Source organism: Triticum dicoccoides, chromosome 6A, assembly GCF_002162155.2.
Source record: "Triticum dicoccoides isolate Atlit2015 ecotype Zavitan chromosome 6A, WEW_v2.0, whole genome shotgun sequence".
In the NCBI taxonomy this organism is placed as follows: Eukaryota; Viridiplantae; Streptophyta; class Magnoliopsida; order Poales; family Poaceae; genus Triticum; species Triticum dicoccoides.
The window spans coordinates 8,004,769-8,015,982 of record NC_041390.1 but is presented as its reverse complement, the minus strand read 5'-3'; the positions used below and the strand labels follow the sequence as shown (position 1 = coordinate 8,015,982).

Here is an 11,214-nt window from a genome sequence, read left to right as displayed (position 1 = left end):
GCGCCTGATAGTTCTTATAAACCTTGTTCTACAGTAGACTACAAAGATGTTTATCTTAGCTGATCTGCGACAACCCTCTACCAGCTCGAGGTCCAGGCTTCGAACCATCGCACGCGCGCGCATGAATCGGACGCGAAGAGCAGCGTATAGGAGATCCCCTGCAAGTTAGTACGGTGGGACTATTTAATGGAAAAATGAATCATGTCTTCAATGCAATACTTAGCTTGGCTGGTTGCGTCCCTCGCACGATGGTGCTCTGAGGCTGGCCATAGTGGGGAGTAACTTATACTAGTGTCATGTATATGACACTAGTCTAAGTTACTATCTTCATAATGCAAACTAACATAGTAGTAGTGTTATAGATTGCTTCATTTATTAACTCATAGACTCATTTTGCCTCGGGAAGCGCTATGTTACAGTAACATATTATGTTACCACAAGCATTCCCTTTCCTTATTAAGTACTTGCCACATAAGCAAAATTGTCTTGGGATGTGTTAAGTTACAACCTAAATTACCCCCACCATGACTAGCCTGATCGTCAGTCGATCCCCCACCAATGTAATATTTTTTCAATTATATAGAAAACCTGGCCCAGGTAGGCCCAGGAACCGCCAGAAATCTTAAACATGCCAGAATATGTGGGCCAATAATTCTCCTTGACCAGCGACTATTTTTGCCAAAAATTAATACTACCTCGGATAGTAAAACATCTCAGAAAATCGGAATGTAATATGGATGAAAAAATCAGATAAATATATATTATTTTATTAATAGATATAGATATAGATATACCAGTACTCTGACTACTTTATTTATGAGGACGTGATAGATTTTTGGTACGTGGAGACGGCAAACTGTGTGGTCACGTGGAGTGAAAAGATTGACCGGATCCAGGCGGGATCGCTACCGTCCGCCTCTGTAACCTAGACAAAACTAGCTCTGGCGTAACAAATCATAGGCCACGAGAAGCACGATTGCTAGCAATTAATAATGGATTTAGACGTTTGTAGCAGCGCCATGCATGTTTTGCGTTTTGCATGTGCCACCTCAGCTATTAATGGTAGTTTTTTTAGCATCAGTACAGACACAAACGCTCATATACTCACCCCTATGAACGCAGACACGCACACTCTACCTCTATGAGCACCTCCGAAAGACTGAGCCGGCACATCATCTTGAGATTTATGAAGTCACTGTAGGCACCTCGTCGTCGACGGGAACGTCTCCTCCCACTGAAAGCGCATCGCCGGAAATCCTGAAATAAATTCAAAAATAATGCGAGCACCAGGATTTGAACCCTAGTGGATTGGGGATACCACTGTCCACCTAACCATCTCAACCACAGGTTGAATCGCCTATTAATGATAGTTAGGCCTAGGCTAAAAGTGTTCTACTGTTTGGAGTTTCTATGTGAGGAGAAACGTCATAGACCATGACGCTTCTAAAAAGGATAAAACCGTCAAATAATTTTTGAGAGAGGTTATTTTGTCCTGAAGTTTTCTCACAAGGTCAAAATAGTGATTTTGACCCAGCTCAGCTCAGGAGACACAAGTCCACAACGTCGGATTACTCGCTGGTTTTCTTTGACATCATGAGTTCGCAACATAACTATGGTGGCATTGCAACAGTTCCCTACAGCTATGGCAGCGGGTTCAGGCGTGGGAACCGGTGGAGAGTGTCCCGGACAGGATAGTTTGGTCTTGGGAGTCGACGGGACAATTCTCTGTCAGATCTGCGTACGCAGCGAAGTACTGGGGAAGGGAGGTCATTCCCTCCGCGGAGTTAACGTGGAAATCGCGAGCCCCGTCTCAATGCAAATTCTTCACGTGGCTGGCCCTGCGGAACATATGTTGGACGTCGGACCGGCTAGCTAGGAGGGGGCTGCCGCATCAGGACAAATGCCCTTTGTGTGACCAAGAGGAGGAAACCATTGATCATGTGTTGCTAACATGCATCTTCGCTCGAGAGATTTGGGTGGCGATTTGTACGGCTCTGGGAAAGCCAGAGTGGGCACCATCTACGCAGGATGCTCTTAAGCCGTGGGTTTATGACAAGCAACCGGCTGCCAATGTGGCAAGGAAGGATCTGCACGCTATACTGCTTCTCACGTTATGGGAGTTGTGGAAGCACAGAAACGCAATTGTCTTTGATGGTGTTTCGCCATCAGCTAACCAACTTATCAAGAGAATTGTGAACGAGGGTAGGAGCTGGTCGATGGCAGGGCTCTTCAGAGGTAATGTAGATGCTATGTTTGCAGGCTTAGCTAGGTGGACGAGTGGGGAGTAGTAGTCTAGTTAGCGTGCACGATCGTGCGTGAGGTGGAGTTGTGCATGGTGTAACGTTCTCACCTTTGTAAATGACTGGTTGAGGCTTTCTATGCCTTTCCTTCTTTAATATATGATATGCACACTCGTGCATATTCGAGAAAAAAAAGTTCGCATGTTGGGCGCTTTTCCAGGTCTGCCCCTACAATCTCTATTCTTGTCCAGATCGCTCGACCAGCGGATCAAATCACAACGAACACATGCGTGCAAAAACTTTGCCAAAGACACGTGTCCGTGCCTCTCTTTTCTGTATTTCTTTTCTTCTTGTCTTACACATGGGATTACAATGTATATCCCAGTGTACACATATAGGAGCAAGCCTCCTAGACAGCTGATCTGAGGGCATCTGCAACGGCAATCCATGAAAAACCTTCCGCATCCGTTCGCGGATAGGGGGAGACCAATCCACGCACGCGGATACGGGAGGCAAGCATCCAATGCTAGTCGCATACATTTTAACAACAATTCAAACCAATCGGACGAAATTCATTCAAACCGGATGGTTTTCATTCAAGTTCGGATATAGTTTACATATTTCGACCTTTTAACTAAAAAAGAGCTAAACCCTATACCGGACAATCACCTCGTACGCGTGGCCGCCCTTCCCTGCCGCACCGCCATCTTCATCGGTGTCGTCATCATCATCCCTCCAACGGCGGAACGACCCCGGAGGGCCGCGGCAACCTTGCTTGGCGGCTGTCTGCCCCCACAGAGGAGCCACTCCGTCTCCTGTTGCGCCGTGAGGAGGGCAGCCGCGGCCACCGCCGACATGGCCTGCGGAGCCCTGGCGGTGGCCTTGCCGCGACCAGCGTTCACGGAGCAGTTGCTGAGCGACCACTCCTCGCCGATCTTGGCGAACTCGCCGTCAAGGCGGCGGCGGCACCTGGCGGCCGTCTCCGCGGTGGTGAACGAGCGGTCGAGCGCCCACGCGGCGGCGAGGTTGGGGTCATTGCGGACCCACTCTGGCGCCACGTCTGTCTTAGCGAACTCCGAGCGGCGACCGACATTGCGTCGGTCGTACCTCGCTTGCCGCCACGCCGCCTGCTCTGCCTCGGATACCACGGCCCTAGAGCCGAGGTAACCGTTGTAACCACCGCCTCCGAGATAGTGGAGGATGCGGCCACGCGCCTGGGCGATCGCGGGTGGAAACTCCTCCTTCACGCAGCATTGGCGCCATGGTGGCGATGAGGGTCCATCGATCCGCATGTAGCGGCTGTGCGGATCCTCATTCATGCGGCGGAGGCACTAGGGGGACGCCAACTCTTGCTTCACGTGGCCGCCGATGTGGAGGCCACGGTTGCATGGCAGGGACGCTGGCTCATCCTTCACCTGCCGGCATGGGGATGCCGGCTCGTCCTTTACCTTCCTGAGTGGGGATGCCTGCTCCCGCTTAACACGGACCCGCGGCGGGCAGGGTGGCTCCTCCTTCACGCGCAGCGGCGACGGTGGCACCGGACCCATCTGACGGAGTGAGCGCTCCATCATGATCTTCATCTGACGAACGAATTATTTGTCTGTCAAAGCCGCCTCCGAGACTAGGCATGGCCGCTCCTGCGGCTGGTCCTACTTGTCATCGAAGGAGCCCGCCGCCGTGGACGCGGATGGTCCAGGTGAGCGAGGATGGTGACGCCATGATTCGCCCGACAACGAACTTGCACCGGTGCCGCCTGCTTGCACGGAGAACCAGGACTTCGGCATCGCTCTGGACAGGAAGTGCTCGGATAGGGGAAGGAAGACAGTGTGGTGCTGTGGAGGGTGCGGATCTGGACGATGTCGGAGTGTGGCTTAAACATCCACGGCTAGGGAAGGCGGGAGGGGGTGGTCAACCTGCTTCAATGCGGTGCAGCGGCCAGAGTTGGTTTCTCGGGACGCGGCGTCTACATTGAAGAGGCGGCGACACCCGAGAGGTCGTTTTCGTCTGCGCCGCGACATCAATGTCGGCCTACATGCTCTGGGGCGACATGAATGCGTCATGACAGGTGGCGCAAGGCGTGGGATGGAAAGCACGGGACGAGCGGATGGGGTTTTCTGGTGGGTCAGGGCGGTCAGAAGTGGGCTTGGGATTGGTACATACATCCACAAACCTCTTCCACGTTTGTCTCCGGTTTATGAAGAAATCGTGTCCAAACCACTCCGTAGATCGATACAGATCAGCGTTGGATGGCTTTCGCGGTCCGGACAACCCGATTCAAACAATTACGAATGGTTTACCGGTCCGCCTTAGAGATAACCTAAGCTTGCACTTTAATACCTACACGGAGATAGACAATAACTCCTAAACCTACACGTACTAATACTACTATTGTTACTTGGCAATACAAACTAGGACACGTACCAGAACTACTAATCGGACCTAAACTAGTAGACACGCCTGAATACTAGTCCTAGCCGGACTCATTAATCATCTAGTACTAACATGACGTAGACTCTTATCTGATTACAACTCAAGATTATTTCCAACATTCTATCTCTGATCTTGACACTGCTTTTTCTTATGAGTTTGTCTAGGACACATCTAAGTATATTTTAGTTATTGCACATCTAAGTGAGTGAATCAAGTATAAAGAGAAAAAGAAAAAAAAAGAAAATACCGACACGAATCTCAACGCAAGATCAATGACATAGGATTTAGATATACAATACTTATGGCACATCTAGACGTGCTTTAGCAAAACTGTATATCTTGGTCATTGTAGGCCATCCTTGTCGACTCATCTGCTCGCACCACGACAAGTCAAATTACCTGGTAGATTGTTGTCAATATTATCTTCCCAATTTTGATCTGGCAAATTTACGCACCACCTCAAATATGCGTTGGACTATCCATCTTACTAGTAACCTGTGCAATACATCATCCGGTGTTCTACACCATCCACCCAAGCAAGATACATGTCGGCTCCTTGTGCTTCACACCACCTCATGGACTACACCGCTCCAGCCCTATATAGAGACATGGCCTCATTGAGGAGACTCGTCTTCATTGGTTTACCGTCCCCACATAATTGATCTTGATCCTCCCGTCAAGACACATAGACGACCTGGACACGCTTCATATTCAACACCTCCTCACATAGACAAACACTTGGACACAACGACGCTGACACGACGACGACGTCGACGACCAACTGACCGTGCTAACCCGCACGACTCCTTGACTCTAACATCTGGATGACGATCTTGAAGACTTTCCGGCACCACACCACCGCTCCGGTCAACGAACCTCCATCCGCCGCCTTGCCGACGACAGCCCGTCGTCTCCGTCCTTGTCGCTCTGCCGAACGACGATCGCATCAACCTCATCTTCGCTGCACCACTCATCGACTTCATGGTCCGCCCCGAGGCGCTAGTAGGTCGCCACCCCGGGGCAAGCACGGCTTCAAATCAACCTTGCTCGGATATCAAATGTTGGAACTCGACCATAGGATCAATCACATCAAATCACAACGAACATGTGCACACAAAAAGTTTGCCAAAGGCACGTGTCCTACCTCTTTCCTTTTTTTTTCTTTTCTCACACACGGTATTACAATGTATATCAGTTTTGCTAAAGCACATCTAGATGTGTCATAAGTATTGCACATCTACTACATCTTATGTCATTGATCTTACATGAAGATTCGTGTGTCTATTTTTTATATATTTGATTGTGTCAATTAGATGTGCAATAACTAGGACAAACTCAATGTATATCCCAGTGTACATATATAGGAGCAAGCCTCCTAGCCAGCCGACCTAAGCTTGCACTTCATACCTACACGGACATAGACAATAACTCTTAAACCTACGTGTACTAATACAAACTAGGACACGTACCAGAACTACCAACCGGATTAACAAGGCCTAAACTAGGACACGCCTGAATACTAGTCCTAGCCAGACTCACTAATCACACCTAGTACTACCAACATGACGTAGACTCTTAGCTGATTACAACTCAAGATTGTTTCTAAAAATCACGAGTCTCACAGGCGACGGAGGCTCGCCCAAACTGCCGGTCTGCCGGTATTCAGGTGCTAGACGTGCTCCCCCACCTTCCGGCCGGCAAACTATATTCACGCACCACGCCGAGCACCTGATCAGCAATTACCAACGCCGATCCGATTGATTCATACCCCATTCGATCTATATTATATATTACTATTTGTTGCTCAGACGGATATATCTAGCAATAAAATACATTTAGATACATCTATTTGAGCAACAGTATTATGAATCGGAGAAAGTACTTTTTTTCTCTATTCACTACGGGTAGTTTTCTATCTTGATGATTACTATTATTTTCTTTGCCTCGTTTTGGGTGCGAGGTGCTATGTTTTGTTGAACTTGTACATGGATTAGACAACTCCGGGGTTCTATCAGAGCCCCATAATACTTTCTATGTATCCGGTAGGTAGAAAACCTTGGTGACGGACAAAACAGGAAGGTACCAAGTGACTGTATCCACTGCAAAAAAAAAAAAGGTGACTGCATCCCGATTATTTCTCATGTTCCATTTGACTACTCATGTTTTTTTTAGAGATTGACTAGTCATGTTTTAATGTGGAATACACCAAGCCATTGCTTTAACCGGAGTTGGACCCTCAACTTCTTATAACACACCTTCATTTTTTGAGATTCAAGAATTATCTGTCCGCCTTCATAAACACGCGCATATAGCTAGAAAATATTAGGAAAAAACTTTAGAATTTATTACATCAAAGTAGTTTCTTTTTGTGAATCATGCATATTACACCCAGCAGGCACTACATACATATATAATTACTAGCTATAGCTAGTCGTATGGGACATGGACTGAAAGCTCAGTGGGACGTGGCCGCTTGCGGCCTTAATTTGATTGGACTGACGTACGTGTCCATTTGGTTTGACACACGTACGCGCACACACAAATACGTACGTACGTATAATGGTATAATTAAGTAGGCTTGAGCTTTGAGAAGGATGACTGGAGGCCATCGATGCACCTAGCGTGGACAGCGGAGCACCATGGTCTCAATTGTGACCCCGGGTCCGAAGGCCAGCATGGCGCCCCACTCCGGCAGCAGGCTCCGGCGCCGGCGCAGCTCGTCGAGCACGAAGACGATGGTCGCGCCGCTCATGTTGCCGTACTCGCGGAGCACGTGCCGGCTGGCCCCCAGCTTCTCCGGCTCCAGCTGGAGCACCTTGTCTATGTTGTCCAGGATGGGGCGGCCGCCCGGGTGCACCGCCCAGAAGAGGTCGTTCCACTTCCCGTTCCCTGATAACGGAGACGGAAGATGAGCACCATGGCCGTCGTCGTCGTCGTCGTCTCCTCCGCGGAACGCGTCGAGGAGGCAGCGCTCCACGTTCTGCCCGATGAGCGTGGGCACCTGGATGGCGAGGTGGAAGTCGACGCCGCTGCCGGAGACCTGCATGCCGAGCGCGTGCTCGGTCTTGGGCACCGTGGTCTGCGTGGCGTGGACCATCTCGAAGATGGGGCTCTGCTCGCCGTCGCGGAAGGGGCCGGCCCCGACGATGACCGCGCCGGCGCCGTCCCCGAACAGCGCGTGGCCGACGAGGTTGCCGCCGTCGGGCCCGCCGAAGCAGACGAGCGTGATCTCGGCGCAGGCCACCAGGACGCGCGCGCCGCGGTTGTTCTCGGCGAGCTCCCTGGCGAGGCCCAGCGCCCGGCCGCCGCCGTAGCAGCCGTGGAGGCTGAGGATGGTGCGGCTGACCGTGGGGCGGAGGCCGAGCAGCGTGGCCAACCGCAGGTCGGCGCTAGGGGCTCCCCAGGCGGAGTAGGTGCTGAAGACGAGGTGGGTGATCTCGCTCGCCGGGCGGCCCCACTCGGAGATGGCCTTGGCGGCCGCGCACTGCGCCAGCTTCGGCACGGCGTCGACGGTCATGGCGAGGCGGTTGTCCAGCGACTGCGCATCGTGGTCGTACAGCTCCGGGTGCGCCACCAGCGTCTCCTCCGTCAGGTGGAAGTGGCGCTTGTCGATGCCCGTCTTCTCGCCTAAATCAGCAAGTAGTAATTGTTAGCAGTAGCAGGAAAAACGATGCATGCATGCATGCAAACTGTACTGTAGACTGTAGTTAACGTAGTAGTACAGATTCTGGTGAGCTTCTGCTGGAGCTCAGTGAGGTGGTCGCTCTTGGTGACGCGGAAGAGGTTCTCGGCGAAGATGTTCTGGGGCACCTCGACGCCGGTGGGGTTCGCCGTGCCGATGCCGAGCATGGCCGCGGGGCCTTCGGCGTGCTGCCGCCGCGCCACCGCGGCACTGCCGTGCCCGATGCCGCTGCCGTTGGTGGTTCCGATGCTTCCCATGGCCGATCTTTCTAAAGTAGGAGCACTAGCTTTGTGAATCTACAATGGCATGCAGCAGCTTGGTCTAATGGGGTATGTGCTGGGCTCAGGCTTTATAGACTGCTTCTTTGGCTGGTTGGCTGGCTGCAAGCTGAACTGTCGGTTTGAGTGGCTGCCCTGGCATTAATTATCGGTCCCTCAGCTGCAGCTTCGGACGCAGCCTCCGATGCAGCTCCAGGGATGAAGCAAATGGCTTAAAATTAATTCCTTTGAATTTCTGTTCCATGGATGCAGTAATGTATCCACAATCGATGGGGGCATTCCTTGCACAGTTGACAGAGTCTGCTAATGACATGGTAAATCAAAAAGAGCTTGACTGTGCCAAGAAGGACATGTCATCGTTTTTTATTGAAAGGGAAGGGTAAACCCCCTGGACTATGCATGGTTATCGATACGTTTAGCCCATCACTCGCTCTACCCAAATATATAGGGCCGATATTCCATTTTTGAGTTTATTTTTGACCACGGGTTAGAGCTATAAGGTATGACATGCATGTTACACAAAGTATGTATACCATCAAATTCATATATGAAAGAAGTTTCTAATGTTATAATTTTTTATATCATATATCTTATATATTATTCATCTTGTCAATGGTCAAATGCAAGTTCAAAAAACGTATTATGTCCTACATATTTGGATGAAGGGAGTAAGCATTAGTACCGTTTAGCACTCAGCCATGTCGTGTGTGAGTATGTGACTGGTCACAGATGATAGTGTTTGTAGTGAAGTGCATGGTGTTGTTATAACACATATCTCGCTATCCGCTTGGGCTTGGAAGGCCACCATCCCGAGCCGGGCACAGTAGGAACACATTGACCACCCAACTTGTCTTTGCATTCGACGGAGTGTTCGTGCAGTTGATGGGTTGACCTCCTCGCTAATTCTTTATGACATTAATGACTTGAGAGACACCCTCCCCAAGATGGCGTGGTGGCACACATCACATTGTTCGTGATCTAGCATTATGTATTAGAAGCATGAATATCCCTTAGAGGATATATCTACATTTGATCTTGTAGTTTGTCCGCTAGATTAAGAGGTGACTATCCCCTAAAGTCGAAGGTCACATATATTGGACTCAAGAGTCGTGATGGTGGGCAGGCAAAGTGGGATTTATGTCCTTCATCAACATCCAAGGCAAAGTACATACTGAATTCCAGGAAGCGAGATTTACCATTCTAGAGCAAGCCTACAACAATAGCATGAGAAGTTCAAAACATCGACTCTTAAAAGAAACAAGCCATGGAAATCCCAAAAAGCACATCTTGCAAGGGCATGAGCTACAACATTGGAGTTCCTTGAAAAATTAGTAACTATCAAATCCTTGTCTGGTTGATTGAAGAAATAAGGAAGCAATGATCCATGTGGTAGGTGTTTGTTGGCCGAAGTGATATCCTCGGGTGTTTTGCAATATGTGAGGAAGGATATGTCGTTTCTCTAAGAGTGAGTTCCGATCATTTGCGTTAAGGACCATCGCTCGAGCCTCCGGCTATAACAAAGAATCAACATGCAAGGAGAAAAATTGGATGTAAATGGGGATATCAGAAGTAATATCATGGAAAACTTCAGGTGTGGCAACATTCCCTGGCTGGGAAGGGTCAAATACAACATTCAAAAATGCTTGAGGGCCTAGAGAAAGAGAAGAAATAAAACTATAATGAACATGATTAGGAGGAGGTTAGATTTGGAATTATAATCGTGGTCGGTCAAGGATTCATTTGTACCGTAGAAAGAAGATCATTGGAAGCACATGTGCTTGCTCAGTTAATTAGGATCCTTGGTTTAAGATCATATAATGGAAAGTTTCCAAATTTCCAACAGAAAACGAAGAGATCTTCAAGAGAGACTTCAGGATGCGAATTAGAAAATAGGCTTTCATTGGAGAAAAGGTAAAGTCTAGGTGCAAATTGAGCAAATTGAATTGATCTAAGTCCCCAATAAAAGCAAAGCACCCTAGCAGAAGAACACTTGACAGACATGATAATCAAAATTAAGTAATCGACGTCTACATCATTGCTCTATGATGTGTGTAGAGAATCATGATGTTTGCAAATGATTTTACCCTAGGTAGAAACTTTTGTTTTTCAAACCTCGTGAAGGATTGTAATATCTAGATTAGAGATCCAGTGTCTTGATTCTCACATGCTGAGCATGGCAAGGTGCAAAAAAAATTTGTAAGAACTTTTGGCGATACATTGGACATTAGGATTATGTACCCAACAAACTTCATCTGCAAAAGTTAGCACCCGTGATGAGAATTTGAATAATTTGATTCTTTTAAGCATCTTCAAAGTGAGTTGAATTTTTGCAAATGTTACATGCCCCGAATTTTCTTGCCAAAGTTGACCCGACTAGAGAAATAAGTTGATCGTAGATGGGGTTTCAAGTAGGAACATATGCTGGAGTTAACTTTGGCGACCTGAAGATGACAAGAATGAAGCATATGAGGCAAGACTGTAGGCCAATCTTGGAGAGATATTGCTTATTTGAGCATACATTTTTAGCTATTGCATCATGGGATATATCTACCTTGGTTGACCTCATACTAGGGGAAAACAAATT

The 11,214-nt window shown here is 48.8% G+C and overlaps 1 protein-coding gene across 1 annotated transcript; it reads right to left on the bottom strand.

Annotated features, from left to right (window-relative positions):
• Positions 1 to 6,992: 6,992 nt before the first annotated feature.
• LOC119319257 (bisdemethoxycurcumin synthase-like) lies at positions 6,993 to 8,669 on the bottom strand. Its single transcript, XM_037593745.1, has 2 exons — positions 8,393 to 8,669; positions 6,993 to 8,297 (listed from the first exon to the last, which is right to left on the bottom strand). The coding sequence occupies exons 1-2, from the start codon at positions 8,607 to 8,609 to the stop codon at positions 7,288 to 7,290; spliced, it is 1,227 nt and encodes a 408-aa protein (XP_037449642.1). The 5' UTR covers positions 8,610 to 8,669; the 3' UTR covers positions 6,993 to 7,287.
• Between the last annotated feature and the right edge of the window lie 2,545 nt (positions 8,670 to 11,214).

Excerpts from the sequence above, each read along its gene's own strand:
- LOC119319257 (XM_037593745.1), bottom strand. The coding sequence starts at position 8,609 with ATGGGAAGCATCGGAACCACCAACGGCAGCGGCATCGGGCACGGCAGT. Across the intron at positions 8,298-8,392 it reads GCAGAAGCTCACCAGAATCT|GCGAGAAGACGGGCATCGAC; the intron begins GTACTACTACGT and ends TTGCTGATTTAG.